The 19,319-nt window shown below is 48.9% G+C and overlaps 1 protein-coding gene across 2 annotated transcripts in view; it reads right to left on the minus strand.

The window, feature by feature from the left end:
* LOC147666543 (splicing factor, suppressor of white-apricot homolog) overlaps positions 1 to 16,975 on the minus strand; it is a 590,263-nt gene extending 573,288 nt beyond the window's left edge. For both annotated transcript variants that reach the window (XM_086948999.1, XM_086948998.1), the window contains exons 1-3: positions 16,755 to 16,975; positions 8,613 to 8,728; positions 6,897 to 7,140 (exon numbers count right to left, since the gene is read on the minus strand). In XM_086948999.1, the coding sequence (XP_086805125.1) occupies positions 6,897 to 7,140; positions 8,613 to 8,728; positions 16,755 to 16,965 (571 nt within the window). In that variant the 5' untranslated portion in view covers positions 16,966 to 16,975. The remainder of the gene's footprint in view (positions 1 to 6,896; positions 7,141 to 8,612; positions 8,729 to 16,754) is intronic.
* Between the last annotated feature and the right edge of the window lie 2,344 nt (positions 16,976 to 19,319).

The raw sequence follows: 19,319 nt of genomic DNA on the forward strand, positions 1-19,319 counted from the left end.
CGTGCGTTGTGAACCCCGCAGCGACACAAGCGGTGCCAAGGCCCCTCACCTGCAACATAGGGCTGGAGAGCGGCAAATGTGTTTCCTGCAGTAAAGCAAGGTCAATGTGATGGCGTTGCAAATAGGCTAAGACCTTCCTGAGCTTGCGGAAATCGTTGAGCCCCCTTACGTTCCAGGACAGCAATCGCAGAGAGCCCGGGGAGCACTCCGCACTCAGTGATTCAGCAGTCGACATGGCAGATTAAAAAGGAAAATGTCGCAGAGCAGACAGCGTGACAGACACAGTGTAGTAGTCGGCAAAAACAAACCCCCCACCCGGCAAACCCTGAACCCCAAACAGCATGGCAGCAACAATACACGAGCACAACCAACAGCCACCCACCCACAGCCGACCAACCCCAACCCGGTCAGACAGAGCATAGCACTACCCACCCTGAACCCACCCGAAACACCCCACTACAAACCCAGGACCCCCTAGAGGGTCGCAAAGCCGAAAGCGCAGGGGCAGAGGTTCTGGCCAGACCACAATACTCTCCAACAAGGGCCAGATACAGTCGATGCTCCCAGCCCCACCCCCATAGCGTTCGGCACCCCACCCAAGCCCCAGCAATAGAACAAGCAGAGTGGCGAATAATCAGTCTCAACGTACCACCGGGAGCACCCCCCGACAACAAAGGGAGAACAGCAAAAGATCGAGCCCCATTTCGTGGCACCACCCCGAACCTGGCAAATTAAGGGGCACAAACCGACATGCTGTGAAGGCAAAGGAGAGACATAGCAAAAACTGGAATACAATACATACAGTCACAGCAAAATAGCCAAGCCAAGCCACGCAGCGCGGGACAGTTCAGCCTTGGCCCTCCAAAGATCCAGCCTCCTCATCCTCCGTACGCTGATCCCTCGGGCTGTTGCGCTGTTCTCTAGCCCATTCTTTAAGCGATTTCTTCAGTTCAGCCGGGTCGGTGAAAAAATGCGAATGTCCTTGTTTATTTATCCGAAGTCTCGCCGGGTATAGCATGGCATAGTCGAGCCCCATGTCCCGCATCTGTTTCTTGTAGGGGGCGAATCGCTTTCGCTCCTCCTGCACCCTAGCAGTGAAGTCAGGATAGAGGGAGATGTTCATTCCTTCAAACTGCAATTCCCCCTTCTCTCTCGCCAGACGGAGGGCCAGGTCGCGGTCCCTGTAGTTCAAAAGTTTGGCGATGATTGGTCTCGGTGGGAGGCCAGGCTGCGGTTGGGGTCCGAGAGTGCGATGGGCCCTTTCAATAATAAACATGGGGGAGAAGACGTCCTCCCCCAGGAGCTTGCGTAGCAGCTTCTCGACAAACAGTTCCATCTTTCCGGTGTTGGTGGATTCCGCAACCCCCGTGATGCGGATGTTGGAGCGCCGTGAGCGCGCTTCCAAATCCTCCGTTTTGTCCTGTATGACCTGGAGAAGGCGGCTGAATTGCTTACGGTCCTTATCCCAACTCCGTTTGGGCCTCCTCTGCCTCCGTCAGCCTACGCTCCGCCATGTCCAAACGTTCCGCATGTTTGTCCACCCTTTCGGACATCCGGTCCATACGGAATGATAAGGCGTCGATTTTCGAGCCGATCGCTGACATACTGTCCTGCAGGCCTTTCTCCATGGCGCCGAGCATCTCACGAATGTCCGCACAGAGCGAGCCTTCCGCTGCCTGCGCTGGTGTGTCCGGAGGAGCATTCTCCGCGCCCTTCGGCCTCCGCTGCTCGAACGTGAGCTTCGGCTGATTTCTGTCTCCTTTCCCCATGGTAGAGGTCACAGAAAATGTGGCAAGCAATGAGCAAGAGACAGCTCGACGTAGGAGAAGAGCCGGAGGAGCGAACTCCGCAAAGCAGTCCGGAGGACAGCAAGGGATGGCGGCCTAAGATGGCGGCCGCGAGCCTCGTGGCACAGACTAGTCCAGGAGGAGAAACCCAAACTCCAGTTTCACACTACGGTGCAGGTCACACTGCGGGGTGTCGAGAAGTGCCAGTACACACAAAAGCACACAGCCCAATACCAGCGTCTTTCCAGTCCTCGGGTCGATCAGGGTTGCGGCGGAGCCCGCCAACCGGCAGTAGTAGGGCGCAACTCCCCGCGGTCCGGTCCGTAGGTCACTCCGGGGAGCCCCAGGTCTCCACCAAGGGGTTGCAGCAAATACACACAGGGCAGAGGGGCCGCGGTGAGCTAGCACTGGTGAGGACCGGACCAGAAGCAGCGCAGGGTAGAGGGCCGTCCGGCAGATCGGGGCCACACAGGAACCTCACGCCGCACGTAGTGTTACGCAGGGCGGACCGCCCCCAAGGATAGTCCGCGGATTGCGGCCTGGTCCGCAACTCCAAACTCCGCCGGTCCGGTGATCGATGCCACCACCGATTTCGATCAGGAAAGGTGCCCCCAGCAGCCCCCGGGGTCGCAGAAGCAAATTCCGCTCTCGCTGGAGACAGTGAGGTGCCAAAAAGGATCAATTTGACGAATATTAAAGGGGCTCAGGCGAGGAGCTCAGCTCTCACACGTCTAGCATGGACGCCAGCAAGCTCCGCCCCCCATAGACAGCTGCTATTCCCATTCAACAAACTCACTTCATCCGTACAGTCAGCCTTCTCTTCTGGAATTTAGAATATCTCCAATTGGAGGAGAGACCATTTCTTCCAATCCAATGTGGGGAAGACAGAAATCATGCTCTTCGGAGACGCACCCTTACTCTGGACACCTTAGTGGTGGCTTGTGGACCTGGGCACTCCCCCGTCCCTAAATCCACTGTCAACAACCATGGCATTCGCCTGGACCAGGCTCTCACCCTGAAAGAGCACGCTGTCCAGACAGCTGGCTCCTGCTTTCAGATGCTGGGCCTCTTACACCGAGTATTTTCCCTACTCCACTCGGTAGACCCTGACACAGGCACTTGTACTGAGCCGCCTGGACTATTGCAATGGCCTCTTGCCTTCGGCCTATGAATCCTCGTTGTGCAGTCTGCAGGTAGTCCAGAACACTGCAGTGCTTCTGGTCTTAAATGCCCCACCCCTGGACTGCCTCTCGCACTCTCCTCCATCACCTACACTGGCTCCCGATACGAGAGCAGGTCCAGTTCAAGGTCTGCTGCACGGTCCATAAATCTTTAAACCATCTCGGCCCCACCTAGCTAGCAGAGACATTCATACTGCACACTCCCTCAAGGTCCCTCCGCTCTGGAACTAAGTCACTACTCGTGGTCCCTCGAGTGAGGAAGGCCAGACTAGGTGGAAAGGCACTCTCCCACCTTGGTCCCCTGTACTGAACCAGCTCCCCCTGCACATGAGGCAATGCCCTGACCACCTCCAATTCAGGAAACATCTTAAGACCCTCCTTTTCTGCCTCTAATCCTGAATCAGTCCCTCAGCTCTCCAATTGCTTGTCCGCAGCGCAGGGATACCCCTTCGGGGTCGATTCAGGCGCTATATTAAATAAATAAATAAATCAAAATCAAAATAAAAGGCATAGCCATTTACAATGCCAATAGCTCAAACTCTCATAGCTGCGAGACCTATTACATTGCAAATGCTTGTCCTAGACTTTCAAGTCAACTGCACATCGTGGTACAAGAACAAGTATCCTGTTAGCCACCTTTATATACTTCATAAAATGCTATTATTTCATTCGAAATCCTCAAAATGAAATTATGGCATTCTGACAAGTCTCTAGTGTGTCAACAATATCACGAGGCTTTGCTTTATGTGTTCCTTTATCAGAATCTCCAGGTTGCAGCAATTTTGCACTTTCAAAACACATGCACAAATGTTTTGTTTTAAACACTGTGCAACATGTTTTAACTGTTTTGAAAAAAAAGTGCAAAAATCTGCATTTCTCCCGAGTGGCCCACATTTTTATGAGTATGAAAGAAATATCATGACAAATTTGGATATCGGACTAACACGGCAGAGGAGAGAAGAGCATAAAGAGCAAACATTATTTCAATAACGCAACTTAGGTTGGGCTAGATAAGAGCACATTTTTCAATCAGAAGGGAACAACAAAGACAGGGAATTGATAATCTATGGTTTATCAGTATATACCATTATTTTACATAAGCAGAATTACTAAACTATATTTTTCCGGTATTTTTTCATTTTCCTGTTACAGAATTTTTAAATCAATCCTCCATACTCTAGGAAGATAAAGAAGGCTCTCCGTGGAATAGTCTTACCACAGCAATTCCGTAATTACTCCCAATTCCGCAGTGCAACACAATTTGAAGGAAATATTTATCTATTTACGATTGCTTGAACAGTAGATGACAACTTGCACAAATATGTTGGACTGCAGTTTTTCTGTACTGGCCGCAAAGATCTGGGCCATACCTGAAAGTAGTCATCTATTACCTCATATCAAACATGACTGAACATTAGAGCCTTTCAACTAGCAGAAAGAAAAACCAGTGCCAATTCTTAGTTGGTATAACAGAGCATCTCAATACCCACTCTATCTCTTCCCTCCTATTACCATGGGACATGTTCCCGGTCTCGCTACTGCAGTATCCAGAACGATAGCCATCCTCTCCCCCGAAGTTTTTCAGGATACTGGGGCCCGAGCCCCCATGGCCGGCCATAACAGATGGACGGTGTCTCTCTCAGCTGTAGCTTCAACACCCAATGGGGTCTACCGTTCTCTGCGCATTTGCGAGAAACCCAGCTACCAAGTCACTTGCGGGCGTTCACGGATTACACTAAACTCATCTAGAAAAGTCAGCCTTCCCTGTTAGCTATGACCTCAGCTGGGTGGCGCACGGGCAAAATTCACATTCTCGATATTATTAGTATTAGCGTTCGGTCATCACCAATCCTAGGTTACAATTTCCAATGCAAAGATTAGATAAGATTTGTATGGTTTATCTTCCACAACACATTGGTCAATAACGAGAAGAAAGGCTGCATAAATGTGGGTTCGGATTGCTGCGGCTTGTTGAACACAAACACCATTCACAGAGCGAGGAGCAGCAACAGCCAGAAGTGGGGCTCCGGGGACCATGGCAATAGGACGGGGAGAGACGCCGGCGTGTGTGAGGCTCAGCGGAGCTCAGAGCCAGACTTCGGTGCGGGGAGGAGCCGTCCGTGTCACCAGTGAGAGGGAGGAAGGCAGGCACGAAACATGGCAGCTGGGGCGCGCTGCTGCGCACCAGTATTCGCAGCCGGAATGACAAAAAGAAAGTGCTCACCGCCTAATTACAGGAGACAGTATCACGCCGCCTGTAAATAATCCAGTCCCTGCTAAAAGAAGACAGGGCGGTAACCAAGAGGGACTAAAGCCTCAGTTACAATCAAAAGACATTGTTTAGCATAACTTATGACACAAACCAACCAAAATAATGGGCGGAGCTGAAACACCACTTCGGAAACTGTATAGATTCCAAGAAGCCCTCGCGGAGCGAGCAGCGCATGCGCTCTACAACGCCAGGCGAGACCTAAAAAGCGCTCTTCCTATGGAAAAAAACTGTCATAACTATAACTACCTACTGGCGACCACCAGTAGGAAATTTATATATAATCTTTCTTTGAGCGCCACATGAACATCTGCAAGAAGGATAATGTACTAAAAAACAAAAGATAAACACGCATACCAGGTTCAGTGTTGCAGCCTGAAGAAACGTTTCTTCATATACTTTAGTATTAGTGCCCAGCTTGGGAAACTAAGACGTCCTGTGTCAGCAAAGGAAGTACTGCGCCAATGAGATGGAAGACGTTAACTCCATCCAAAGCGCATTTCAATTGTTAACATTCTATTTTGTAACTAAAGGAAAAGCCTCAATACAGGCCTGAAAACCCCAACAATGGTACCAAATATGCACACAAACATTAGCCATTGATGTTGAAGTCCACTGAAAAACAATGCCACGTTTTAAGAACAAACTGAGTTAGGACACACATAAGTGAATAGTAAGCATTTCCACAATTAACTCCAAACAAAAGTGTTCAGGGGTAGAAACCTTGGATACAAGAAAAAAGAAATGTTATCAAACATTGTCCTTCAGTCTTTCCATCTGTATTGAGGTTGTTTTTGTAGAATTTTAAAAGAAAAGCTAACAGAAGAAATCAATAAAGGAATGGGTTTGCCTGAAAGCCCGGGAGCACTTTAACTGAAAGGCTTGTTCCGTTGGATTCAAGGCTAGGGACCGTTCACATCATTACAGGGTCTCATGCTGCTGTCTTGGGCAGCTAATCTCTGTAAGGGCAAATGCAGGCTTCTAGATACGGGCTTCAAGCTGCCAACTTCAATACACAAGAGAAATTCCAGTTCTCCTCATTAAGGACCCTTTCCCACTCAACAGAAGTACCAAATCACAATGGGAAACCTCGAATGATGGATGAAAAGGGGAAAGAATAATGAATCCTACACCCCCTCCAGAGCCACTGAATACCTGAGAGCACTGCGTAGCATGTGTAAAGCACTGCAAAGCTCCCTGGGTGAATTCAGTTGACAAGTCCTGATAACCTAACCAAACTCTTGTTAGCAAAGCAGCCCTACAAACGAAAACAACAAAAAGCCACACAGCTCACTCGCACAAGTCTCTACAAGGCGTAGAAAAATACTGCAGTCATGCACAGAACAAGATAAACTAGTCAAAGCATACTAAAAAGGAAATCACAACAATTGCACAAACAAGTAGGAATTCATTGAACATACATTTTAAACATATCAAAATATTCCTTCACATTAAATGGCACAAAGCATGTAAACCATAGTGCAAATGCACACAACAACACGCGGCCATCATTCATCATAGTTTTATCAATTCTCAACAACAAAGAGGGAGTTTCAGGAAGTGTAAAGTCCATTCACAAGTTATAATCAGATCGATATTCAACTACTAACCAAACAGTTTCTGGTAACAAGAAAGATCTTAAATAATCAGTTTACTTACTCTCTGCAGAAAATGTGACAGCCTCCGCCTGTGCTGCTTCAGTGTCCGCCTGCTGCTCGGCTGCAGCATGGTCAGCCAGCTGCTGGGCTTCAGCCTTATCCGCCACTTGTTGGGCTTCAGCCTTATCTGCCGCTTGTTGCGCTGCAGCAGTGTCGGCCAGCAGCTGAGCCGCATTATTCCTCTCAGACTGAGCTTTGCGAACAAGGGCTGCTAGAGGATGATCGGGATCCATTACATTTAAAGGCTGGAAGAAACACAAGGTAAAGTGACTCGCATGCAAGTATGGTGGTCAGGGTCAGACAACAAAACAACCCAATATTGCTTAATGGCACCTAAAACGATAGCTTTTCTAAATCGGTCTCAACTTTAGAGCCAACTTGGAAGCTGACCACTAAGCACATTTATTAATACACACACTCATATTCTCACACACACATACAAAAATATATACACACACACACACCTGTATACGCGCACACACACCTGTATACGCGCACACACACCTGTATACGCGCTCACGCACCTGTACACTCACGCACCTGTACACTCACGCATCTGTACACTCACGCATCTGTACACTCACGCATCTGTACACTCACGCATCTGTACACTCACGCATCTGTACACTCACGCATCTGTACACTCACGCATCTGTACACTCACGCATCTGTACACTCACGCATCTGTACACTCACGCATCTGTACACTCACGCATCTGTACACTCACGCATCTGTACACAGAGTCATGATAATTGCTCTATTTCTCGGCCAGATCAGTGGTCAGAAGCCCATTTCTCTTGTATTGGGGCACATGGCACCTATGATACACCATGGTCCGTTAACATCCTTAGCTACAAAAAATCAAAAACACGAAATTGGATTGAAAGGGGCAGTGGAACAGTCATAAACTAGTTCACTTTGTACCTGGACAACATATGCCAATAAACAGAAACCCCAAAACCCCTTCTCAGATAACTGCCTCTCCAAGGAGTCCCTTAAGACTCCGTACTATCGCCAACTCTCTTCAAGTTCTATATGAAACCTCTTAGATCTCTACTATAAAACAGGAAACTACAAATTCTATGCTTGATACTACTCAGTTATCAAAAACCACCCCACCGCAGACCCACACAAGAGGCAGCAGTGTAACCCAGATGGTCTACAAATAAATGAGCAAAAAAACAATCAGTCTTGCATGATCCTCCATCACCACATACAAAATCCGAAAACAGAATTTTTCCTCCCAAATGATTCACCGTTCAGCAGAATCCATTGGACAATCCCTCATCCTATGTTGAGCGTACGGAGTTCCTGGACCTCCTTCCAAACAAAAATATCAATCCGCAAGGTCACATCAATTCCTTAACAAAATGTGAGCAATTGTAAGGAATCAAATTACAGCTGTATCCTGTATTCATGTGCTGGCACCCAATTGGGTCTAGCTCGACCTACCTGAAACCAAAAATAAATAATACTCTGCATCACTTATGGCAGCTAATGCAATCCGAATAAAAATGAGACCACAGATAAGTAAGGACAGGTCAGTGTTCTGAAGAGACATACTGCTTCTAGTGCGATTATGGCTACCCTCCAATAGACATGCGCAGCAAGCACTGACCAATACCTAGATACACCCCAGCTGGACTAGGAATCCATGTGACACCATCACAACGAGAACGCCTCACAAGGGGCTATCCAGAGAGACATCTAGAGTACCTTTATGAGTTCTTCAAGCCTGCTGCACTTCTTAGATCCAGAAAGGCTAGGGTGAAGATAATCATCATATTCCTCGTCATCTTCATCCTCATCCACTTCTCCTTTGAACACCGGTCCTAGGGAACAAAATAATATATTTGGAATATAGGGGTACACACACAGTTTTCAACCATTTCTAAAGTGCACAGAAACCATGAATGTCATCTTTCTCAATTCGGTTAGTAGATTCATAACAAAAGTTACCCTCGGTCTAGAAGGCAGACCCAAAAGTTGAACTCAAAATCAAGTTCACCAGAGGGATTTTCTTTCTTTTAATCCTGCAAGAAGTGCTCAAACTTTCCGCTAGCGGAAGCAGCATGGATACTTGCGCAGAGGATAACCTACTTTTAAGCTTCAGAATTCAGAGCTTCATTACCAGGGGCAGCGCCACTTCAATGAGACTTTTTGCCATCAATTTGACACACCCAACCAGGTTTTTGACAGGCGTTAGTCTTGGCTGACAAGGTCTGCATTCAAGCAACGCTGCTTTCTCAATTAAAAAACATTAAGCTTTTGCTCACAATGATGAAGCATAATTGCGAGCGCTGCCCAAGACAAACTACATCCTCGCAACTTCAGTCTTGAAAAAGTGTCTGCAGGGGATACTTTCTCAACAGATGTCCAGGAACCACCACCCTTTCAGTTCAGTGGTATTTGGAAGTCAAGTGAGGTTCTGGAAAGTTCTATCTGAAACCTGACTACTGAAACAATGACACTTGCAGATACCTTCTGTAATGGACCAGGATCCAAAGTCTGAATTCGGACTCTCAGGGTGAAGATCTCAAATAATAACCACACACTGGTGGCCACCATGTTAGTCTGCTTCAGCACAGGTATAAGCTGCACCGTGTACTGCCCTAATGTAGGGTAACACTTAGTCATCTCCTGTCTTGGACTGACAACCTTCCTCAAAATCTTCCCACCTGTGGACAGCAGTCTAAAATACCGGCAGTAAATATAAATGTCAGTTTGTTATCACATGCTTAACACTGCTATCCTACAGGTTTTCATAAGGGACTAACTCTGATGAGTAGAGAAACTAAACAGTTTTGCAAATCAGAAATAATGAGGTGGTCACCAGAACGAAGACCCTTCAAGATGAATATTCTGTACTCTTAACTTCTCTTTGCTAAGAAGGTTGCCCATGCCGCTTACTGCAATTTAATGTTCCACACAAATGTTTCAAATATTACAAACTTGCTTTCAGGTCACCAACAATGAGCATTCATAAATCCAAACAGAAGCAACAAAAAGGATTGTGCAAGGGGGCACAAAGAATCCGTAGACTGTGAATCGCGAGACAAACTGACACTAGACTCAGGGGAAGGGGAAGTAATGGTCGGGGCAAGGAGCAGCTGTCGAGTTCAGGTTTAGGGTTCAGAAGGGAGGGTTTGAGGAGGGGGGTTAGTTCTGGGAGCAGCAATGGGTGGATGAGGACTGAGGAAGCGAAAGGCTGCGGGTGGAGTTGGGGTTAGGGCTGAGGGAAGGAAAGCTGCTGTGAGCTGTGCAGATCGTTACCAACACTCAACGCCCAAGTAAACCAACATGACTGCGGATATTGGTACACGACATGAAGAGGGCCTGCTCAGTGGAGATTGCTTCCAGCACTACACCAATGTTAAATGAGCCTACTAACACTGCACCAATGTTAACCAACAAGGTAACTGCTGCACAGAGCCCAAAATGAAAAGGTGGCTGCTCTGTGTAGATTGTTACCAATGTGCCAAGAGGTCAATACCAACGGGAAAGTAAAGCAAAAATCCCCATGTGCTATATCGCCGATTACAGTGTCTAATCTGGTTAAAACAACTCCTACATACTAGAGGAAACTAAAAGAAGAACATATCTGACAGAATATCACAAAGTACCAGTTTGATTTTTCTCACGGCAAGACATAACATACAAATCCAGTAAAAATGAACACAATGAGAAATATTTCTGAAAGTCAAGATGCTGTGCTGTACTACTGCTAAATAGTACAAACAGTAAGTTTAAAGATTTTTTTTCTAAAAGCAGAAGGACTGTGCAGCTGTAGACCGACGGAAAAAGGGGCAATTTTGAAAATAAATTGTAATTTCAAGGAATTGGGCCTCTAGGATGTCAGTATTGTACACTGATTACTGCAGACAGAAGAAACAGCATAAATACACATTTTACAGCTAATCGCCATTCCAATTTCGATAAGAGCGGGATCATCAACTGAGAATCTCAATGGATCACCACCTCCTAGGATAAACATGCCAAGCATGCAGTGCAGGATCTAGGTGCTCTGTAAAAAGACCAGAACATCTCTGGTGAAATAAACCACATTTAAAGAAGTCTCCACACCCCAAGTAGCACTGGACATGATCTTCCACATGGCATGGCCTAGCTGGTTACACAAAGGTTAGCAATCCATGGGAGAGGAAGGCAACAGTGCCATACGCCTTTAGACTAGGAGAAGTGTGGCTCAATGGTTAGAGCGGCAAACCCTGATGCAGAGGTCTGGCCCGGGACCAGGGTTCAATTCCTGCCTCGGCGGGTCTTGGGCTCAATTTCCTCGGACCTGATAATTCTCGCCTCTGTGCCTATTCTAATCATGGGTCCCACTCTGCAACTCTGGGCAATAGCTTGCTTAATCTCCACAACGGCCCCAACAGCGCTGGGATGCCTGGCTTCACCTTGGGGGTGCCAGGAGTGGACATTTCACAGAGAAAAGCCAGGAAGGGTTCCACAGCGGTATGCGTTACAGCGCCAGGACACCCCAGTTGGGGTATTAGTGCGCTTTACAAGTACAAATTACATTACTACAAATGCAAGAAGAACAACCAGCATTGAATGGTCTGCACAAAAGGACTTTGAAGACTCCAGCCAGTAACTTATGTTCAGAGCACTAGTCCCCATGCAAGGACTCCCATGGACCTTGATTTGATCCATTCCTGTTGCGGGCACTAGGTCCACCACTAGGCAGAGGTAGGAGAGTCTCCCATTTAAAACTACACCTCCCATGAAAATTAGTGCTCGGGTGGGGTACTGCTATTGGGGTGGTGAGGGGGCTGAGGTGCACCTCGAGGGGCTCTTTCCTCACTGTTGGACAATGGCCGAAACCCACACTAAAACGTTAAAATCACTCCTGCTGCAAAACAGGACATCTTGAAATCAAACTAAATAAAACGGTATGTTTGCTATCAATCAATCAATCAATCAGTGACACTTGTAAAGCGCGCTACATACCCGTAGGGTCTCAAGGCGCTTGGGGGGGGGGGGGGGGGGGGTGCCGCTACTGCTCGAACAGCCAGGTCTTCAGCTTCTTCCTGAAGGAGAGGTGGTCTTGGGTCAGGCGCAGGTCGGACGGGAGGGAGTTCCAGGTCTTGGCGGCCAGGTAGGAGAAGGACCTTCCTCCTGTAGTCGCTCTTCGGATGCGGGGGACGGCGGCGAGGGCGTGGTTGGCTGATCGGAGGTGGCGTTTGGGAGCGTAGAAGTTGACTCGGCTGTTGAGGTAGCTCGGGCCTTGGTCGTGTAGGGCTTTGTGTGCGTGGGTGAGGAGGCGGAAGGTGATTCTCTTGTTGATGGGGAGCCAGTGAAGGTCTCTCAGATGTCCGGAGATGTGGCTGGATCGTGGGATGTCGAGGATGAGTCTGGCTGAGGCGTTTTGGATCCGCTGGAGTCTCTTCTGGAGCTTGGCGGTGGTCCCGGCGTAGAGGGCGTTGCCGTAGTCCAGTCGGCTGGTGACGAGGGCCTGGGTGACGGTCTTCCTGGTCTCTGTGGGGATCCACCAGAAGATCTTCCGTAGCATGCGTAGGATGTTGAAGCACGCCGAGGAGACGCTGTTGACTTGCCTGGTCATGGAGAGGGAGGAGTCCAGGATGAAGCCCAGGTTTCGTGCATGGTCTGTCGGTTTGGGTGCGGTGCCCAGGGCGGGAGGCCACCAGGAGTCGTCCCAGGCGGAGGGTGAGGAGCCCAGGATGAGGACCTCCGTCTTGTCCGAGTTCAGTTTCAGGCGGCTGGTCGTCATCCACTCGGCTAGGAAGTGCTGTTCACAAACAACCCTGGTATCCAGTCTGCTTAAGATACTTTAATGCTCTCCATCTTTAAAATAACTAAGGTAATATGTCAACCTGAAGAAACATCAAAATATCATACAGAAAAATCAAAGCCGCAGCAGAACCCAAAATCACTAGCTACAGGAGTGGCATTACCCAGACCATTCTACACGCCCAAGAACTCAGCACAACACCAAAGCCATAATGCAGGCAATGAGAGACGAGGCAAGAGAATACGCCACTCTTTACACAATGAACACTCTTGGGGGCCGATTAGAAAGGCGGGAAATCCGCGACTGCCGAGCCGGCGGTGAGGACCGCCGGCCCGGCAGTCACGGATTTCTCGCCATCACCCTGAAAATTCCCACCTCCAAATTAGGATGGCGGTGGGAATGGCAAAGGTACCGCGGCGGACGGAAAGACCGTCCGCCGTGGTACTGCAAGCCAGGCCTTTTCCGCCCGCCTTGCGGGACCCGGTACCATGGGGCAATGCAGGCGGTGCCATGCAAGCAAAAGCATGGCATTATGATGCCTGTCTTTTGCGGCGGCGTTGCCGCCGCAAAAAGAAAGGCGGAGAATGCTTTTGGGGACCAGTTGCGGGCCCCCAGGGGTTGGGGGGTGGGATTCTGCAGGTGAGGAGTACCTATGGTACCCCCCTTCATATTGTGTTGGACTTGGCCCTTCTGACAGGTTCACCCCTAAACTTTTTGCTTTTGTATGGTGACCTAAGGTTAGTGATTTCTGGTTTCTGCGCACTTTACCACTGTGTCCCCTGGTAAAGTGTGTGCGTGTAGTGAGGTTGGCCGGCCCTCCCATAGGAATGCATGGGGAATGTATGTATCCATGTTAGTTCCTGATGCGTGGGGAGTGCAAGCTCGAGTTTGGTATGTGCGGACTCGTGTGATTAAATGCTGTGCAATGATGTATGCGGCGTGATTGTGTCTAGTGTGGAAGTGCCACTTCTAGAAGTTGGCATGTTTGTGTAATTTGTGTCTGGCGTGTGATTGGCTGGAGCTGGCTGGTGAGCCTGGCTCCAGGAGTCAGGATGGGTCTGCCCCGGTGGCGAGTGTTGAGATTAGCATGCTGATAGCTGGGTCGGAGTGCACCTGGGACCTGAATAGGGCTGGGCTTTACCCACACAATGCTGGCTCCGCCCCCTGTGGTGCGTCTAATGTCCCTAGCCTGGCCAGTGAATAGAAAGGGTGGCTGAGCACATCAGAGTGCTCCAAAACCAGCTGCAACTGGTTTTCCCCCCACCCTGCACCTAAGGACAAAGGGAAAAGGTGTATAAAAGAGGGGCTGTGTCCCCAGAAAGGTGTTCTCTTCCTGGATCCTTTCTTGAGGGGGGCTGCTGCTGCTGGGCGCCAGGAGAACTGCCACTGGGACTGCCTTCCTGCCTGGAGGGCCCTGTGAGCTGGATCCTGGGCCCAGCCTTTGCCCCCCTGCCTGCCTAAGGACCTTGCTGGACTTCTTTTTGGACTTGGAAACTTTGTCCCTGAAGCGCCTGGGCAGCGCGGGATTTCCCTGCCCAGGAGCGCTGCTATTCTCAGCTGCAGCCCAGCGCTGCAATCCCTAAATCGAGGGATTCCCCGGCGTGGGGATCCCCATATTTTTGCCAATTCAGAGCAGGTGCCCACCCTGCATTTCGCCCGCATTTTGCCCTAATCTGAGGCGCGGGTGCCCACCCCGCTCATTGCCGCATTTCCGCAGATGTACAGGAGCTGACCCTGGTTTATTATTTTAATGCCCGGGTGCCACTCCGCTCCGGCGATTGACTTCCAAGCGGGTGCCTACCCCGCATTGCCCCGATCCTGCCGCCTAGGAGTGTGCTTTGAGGGCTGCCGCACTGCCCACGGCGACCCGGAAGTGCCTTGGGCCGAAACCGGAAGTCGAAGGGAGCCCACCCCGCGCTCCGGAGCAAGGAGGTGAGGGGAGGCGTCCCTAGTACCCAGGAGGACGGGAGCTCACCCCGCCTCCACCCGACGCGGGAAGAAGAAGCCGGCACCTTTCCCCCCCGAGGCTCCCAAAAGTGAAGAGGAGCGCCGGAGTGCCGCCGATGAGTGCAGAAGGAGAGCCCCGAGGAGCGGGAGCTCTCATGTGGACCTGACCGAGAAGAGTTCCCCGACCGGCAAGGAGAACGACCGGTGAGTGCGGGGGCAGTCTCTGTTCCCCTAGAGCGGCCCCGGTTGACAGCGGCCGCTCCCACGTTGTTCAGCAGGCATCGTTGTAAAAAGAGCCCACGAGGCTCCAGGATTACAGGGGCAATTTTCCTTACTTAGCCCACGAGGGCTCCGGGGGCCATCATTGTACGAGGGGGGTTGTCGGGGCACATTGCCGGTGCCTGCCCCCTCCTGCTAAAGTGGTAGCGGCATTTGTTTATTTAGAGCATGCGAGGCTCCACAGACCCTGTTGGCATTTGTTTAGAGCCCTGAGAGGCTCCGGGGGCATTTCTGTTGGTGGTAGAGGGGCCCCAGCTGGTACCGGGCCGCTCCCACAGTATTGGTAGCTAGAGCATAGAAGGCTCCCAAGGCAACTTTCGTTTCTAGTGCCCCCGAGACTCCCACATTGTGGTTTTGCGCTATTGTTAATTTCAGAAGAGAGCCAGGAGGCACGCTGGTGCCAGGCTCCCTACTACAACTGCCCAGAACTCAGTGGGCAGCTGGCACGTTTAGGCTTGTTCTTTGGCTGCCTGCGCAGCCGGCCCGGACATTTGGGACACAGGGCGTCCTAGCCCCAGAGAGGCCAGTTGGCCTGGGGACAGTCACAGGTTGGCTTATGTAATTTCGGCGCAATTGTTCTTTGCTGCACCTCTGAATGTTTTTTTATGCGTCATGTGCTTTTCCCTCCACCGCTGAATGTATGTTTATGCATCATGTGTTTTCTTCCCTACACCTCTAAATGTTGTGATGCATCATGTGTAATGTTTTCATGCCTATACCCCTAAATGTATAGTGATACTTAGGTGTTTGTTCTTCCTAGTAAGGGTGTTGCTAGTGAGGTCCTGGTTCCCAGCGTGATATTTTCCTAAGGTGGTTAGGGTTGCGTAGGTGGTACTTACCTTTTACCAGTGGTTGCTGGTTGTGTGCTCTATTTTCTATTTTGTGCTACAATATTATATGTGCTATGTCTAAGTGCCTATTCCTGACAGTGGTCCATGTGGCCCTGTCCCATGTACCTAATCCCCTGTAAATTCTGCCCGTGCCTATGGCACCTTGTAAAGTGTGTATTTATTATCTAATGTGTTTTGTACAATACAAAGGCTATTTTTATATATAACCTTGTGTGGAGTTTCCTTTGTGGTGGGCCTTGGGTGTTGTTTCTGGGTGCGCGCGCAAACGCTTTACACCTTGCCTCCGAGATAGGCCTGACTGCTCGTGCCAAGCTACCAAGGGGGTGAGCAGGGGTTATCTTGGCGGGTGACTTCCTTGCTCTGACGTAGAATGGTGGTTTCTGCCTGACTTTGGTGCAAGCCCTAGCCAACCAGAAATCCCATTTCTAACATGCATGTACAAGGTGGCAGGCACCGCGCGGTGCCTGTCAAGTTGTAGATGCATATGCAAAACATGTTTAACATTGTGGCGGGTACTGCCACCCGCCGCAATGTTAAAATACAGGATGCGGCCCCATAGATCCATGAAGATGCATTACACAGCATGCACCTTGTCTTTGTGACACTACACAGCACCAAAGTCATACGGGTCACAGAGAAATTCCTCACAAGAGAACCCACTGGGCAACGAGCAACTGTCACCCTTATCGAACGAAAAACCAAACAGCCAAATCCTTCGGCCCACCAAATTAGACCACACATGGTAAAGCACCCTTATGAGCTCAGACACACGTGCCAGACAGTGGTTCTACCAGTAGACTACTGACACCAATCACAACCAGTAGTCTGTTTCAAATTATGTGATCGAAGGTTCATTTTTACATATTCTAAATCGGGAAATGCTTCCTAAAATGGGGAAGGCAAAGATTTAACCACAGCACTAAAAATACAGATATATGACATCTCCCAGGACATAAAACAGAAAGAAGCAGGTGTACTGCAACCGGAATAAAACTCTAGAACAAGCCTTACTTTTTTTCTCTTCCTCTTTTTTTTCCAAGTATGAAGTGTAGCGTCCTTCCTTCATAGCTTTTACAATGTGCTTATAATACGGATAAAGGTAGTGGTCAAATCGGAGAAAATCAAATTGAGAATTCCGTGCTTGCTTGGTTTTCAGCATGATTTCAAATTGCGCTCCTTGCAGGCAAACAAATTTTGCAGTCCGTTCAATGATGGCATGCATTTTTGCTGTTGGTGGCTACAAAAGAACAAGACAAAATGTGAGGAGACTATCAAACAGATATGATGTTGACAATGAGTAAGCACATTGCTGTATTCTACTACCATGTAACTATTGCAACCATCAAATGCCATGTTCATATTTGTCATGCTGGAAGCATCTCATAAAAAAAAAAATGGAGAGAAGTAAGCTGGTAGAAAAAAAAAGGGAGGAGATAAACTTTTTCTACAGCAATTCCAGAGAAAATAACATAAGACATACGCCGATTGGCATCGGACTGTCTCTACTGCAAAAATAAAACTGCCCAAAGAAATCAGAGGCTACACTTAAAAATCTGCTATTGGACATCCAACTGCCAAAAATAAGCCAACCAAATGGTGCCGCTGCTATTTTTTTTTTTTTCCATTGGAAAGCGAGGTTCATCTGCACTGGTGTAAGATTTGTGCACAACAATATCATCTCTAACTGGGTCCTGGTTTAAGAATGCGTTGAATGCCTGCCACATCGCCCAACATCATGCAATGCCAGGGTGCTAGCAAAGATAGTAGAATGCATAATGAGACATTGGCAGCAGATATATTGCATATTTAAACTCTTCTTTACTAGGTTTTTGATAAGTCTGATCGTCTAGCAGCCATAACAAAAACTTACTTTCTGGAGAACAATATCTACCTGCAGAACATACCCTAGGCTTCAGAGTAGATCCAGAAACTTCAAAGCAATGAGGTATCCAGTGGAGGGCATTGGGCTCAGTTTGTGCCAAAAGTGACAACAGACACCACCGAGGTTATAAAGCGCCCAACCAGGCGCACCAAAGTCAGTTACCCTGTTTTATCTCTGAGTCTTCAAGACAAGAGATTAGATTGACAGATTAAAGACTGCAGTAACAAAACAATGCAAGACAAAATCTCATTAACTTTCCCTGTGAATCCTCCATTAAATTAGGAGGCGGACAGGTCGGTGAGGAATCTGCAGGTACATATGAGAATCCACCAGAAATATAGTTAACACATACAAGTAACTTATTCTTAGGATAGATACTTCTACTGCAAATTCCTCAACTGTAGTACAAATGTCACAGCAATAGCCAGCCCATAAGGACTGTTGATGGATGATTAAACCAGGAAATCTTGCAAACCAGACCTGGCAAAGTGTTCCTCCCTAAGCACCTCTGATTCTTGATAGTGGTGTTTTCCAAAAGGGTGTAAGAAAGCCTACTTCGGCGCATTTCAGTTTTCTGCATTTGGACGCCTCGTGTGAGCACAAAGCACAGAAGTGGTGGACGTGGCTCTGGTGGGGAATTGGCACAGATGCCCCTCCAGCAGCTTCTTCTTGGACAAGGTGTAGCAGGTCTTAATACAGAGGATGACCCACCACATTGGAGTACTTTACTGTACGCCTTTTTGCACCACAGTAGCCAACAAAGCGGTGGTCATTCAACCAGTATTACTTAGTGGGGTCCAGGTAGTAGTTAACCACCTGCCTGATGTCCAACCGATGCAACCATTCCTCCTCATTTGTGGGATGAGAGGGAAGATAGAAGGTCAGAAAAGTGATGAATTGAGCAAAGTGGAAGGGAATGACCACCTTAGGAAAAAAGCAGCCCTGGTACGTAACACCAACTGTTCTGGAAAGAAAGTAGCGAATGGGAGCGCGACAGGTAAGGGCCTGCAACTTGTGGACCCTCCTGAGAGACACTATGCAACCAAAAACAGTCTTGAGGGTCAACACACAAAAAAGATTAGTCAGGCCTTAAGAAAACATAGATCAGCAGACAGAGGAATCCAGACAAGGCGGCTAAATAACCCTTTACAGTGCCAGCAGAACATCTTCTGAGCAAGGGAAAGTGCATATTGCAGGACTCAAGACAGTTTGGCCTGCAAGGGATCGACACGGTTGTCTACACAACATGCAACAAAGTTGCTACATCTGCCAGAATAAGCAGACTTAGTGGAGGGGCAATGAGTGGATAAGAGGACTTCTACCACCTCTGATGGCAGCTGAAAGGAGCTCAGTTGTCTCCTCTCAATCTCCATGCACGTAGGTGGACGCCTCAGAGATTGAGGAAGGCAGGGGGAACCTGTCCTTCTGACTGGGAGAGAAGGTCCGCACTGAATGGAAGGTGAAGTAGCGGACACATGGAGAAGCACAGAAGGTCCGTGTACCACACCCGCCTCAGCCGATCTGGAGCAAAGAGAATTACTTGGGCCCGGTCTTGGCAAATCTTCCTCAGAACCCGAAGAATCATGTGTATGGGGGAGAAATGTGTAGTGCAGTTGAAAGTTCCACCCTGCTCAAAAGCGTCCCCGAAATGGACACGGGTGGGCGCAAAACTGCTGCCACTGAGCATTATCCAA

The sequence above is a fragment of the Lissotriton vulgaris genome, unplaced genomic scaffold, assembly GCF_964263255.1.
Source record: "Lissotriton vulgaris unplaced genomic scaffold, aLisVul1.2 SCAFFOLD_966, whole genome shotgun sequence".
In the NCBI taxonomy this organism is placed as follows: domain Eukaryota; kingdom Metazoa; phylum Chordata; class Amphibia; order Caudata; family Salamandridae; genus Lissotriton; species Lissotriton vulgaris.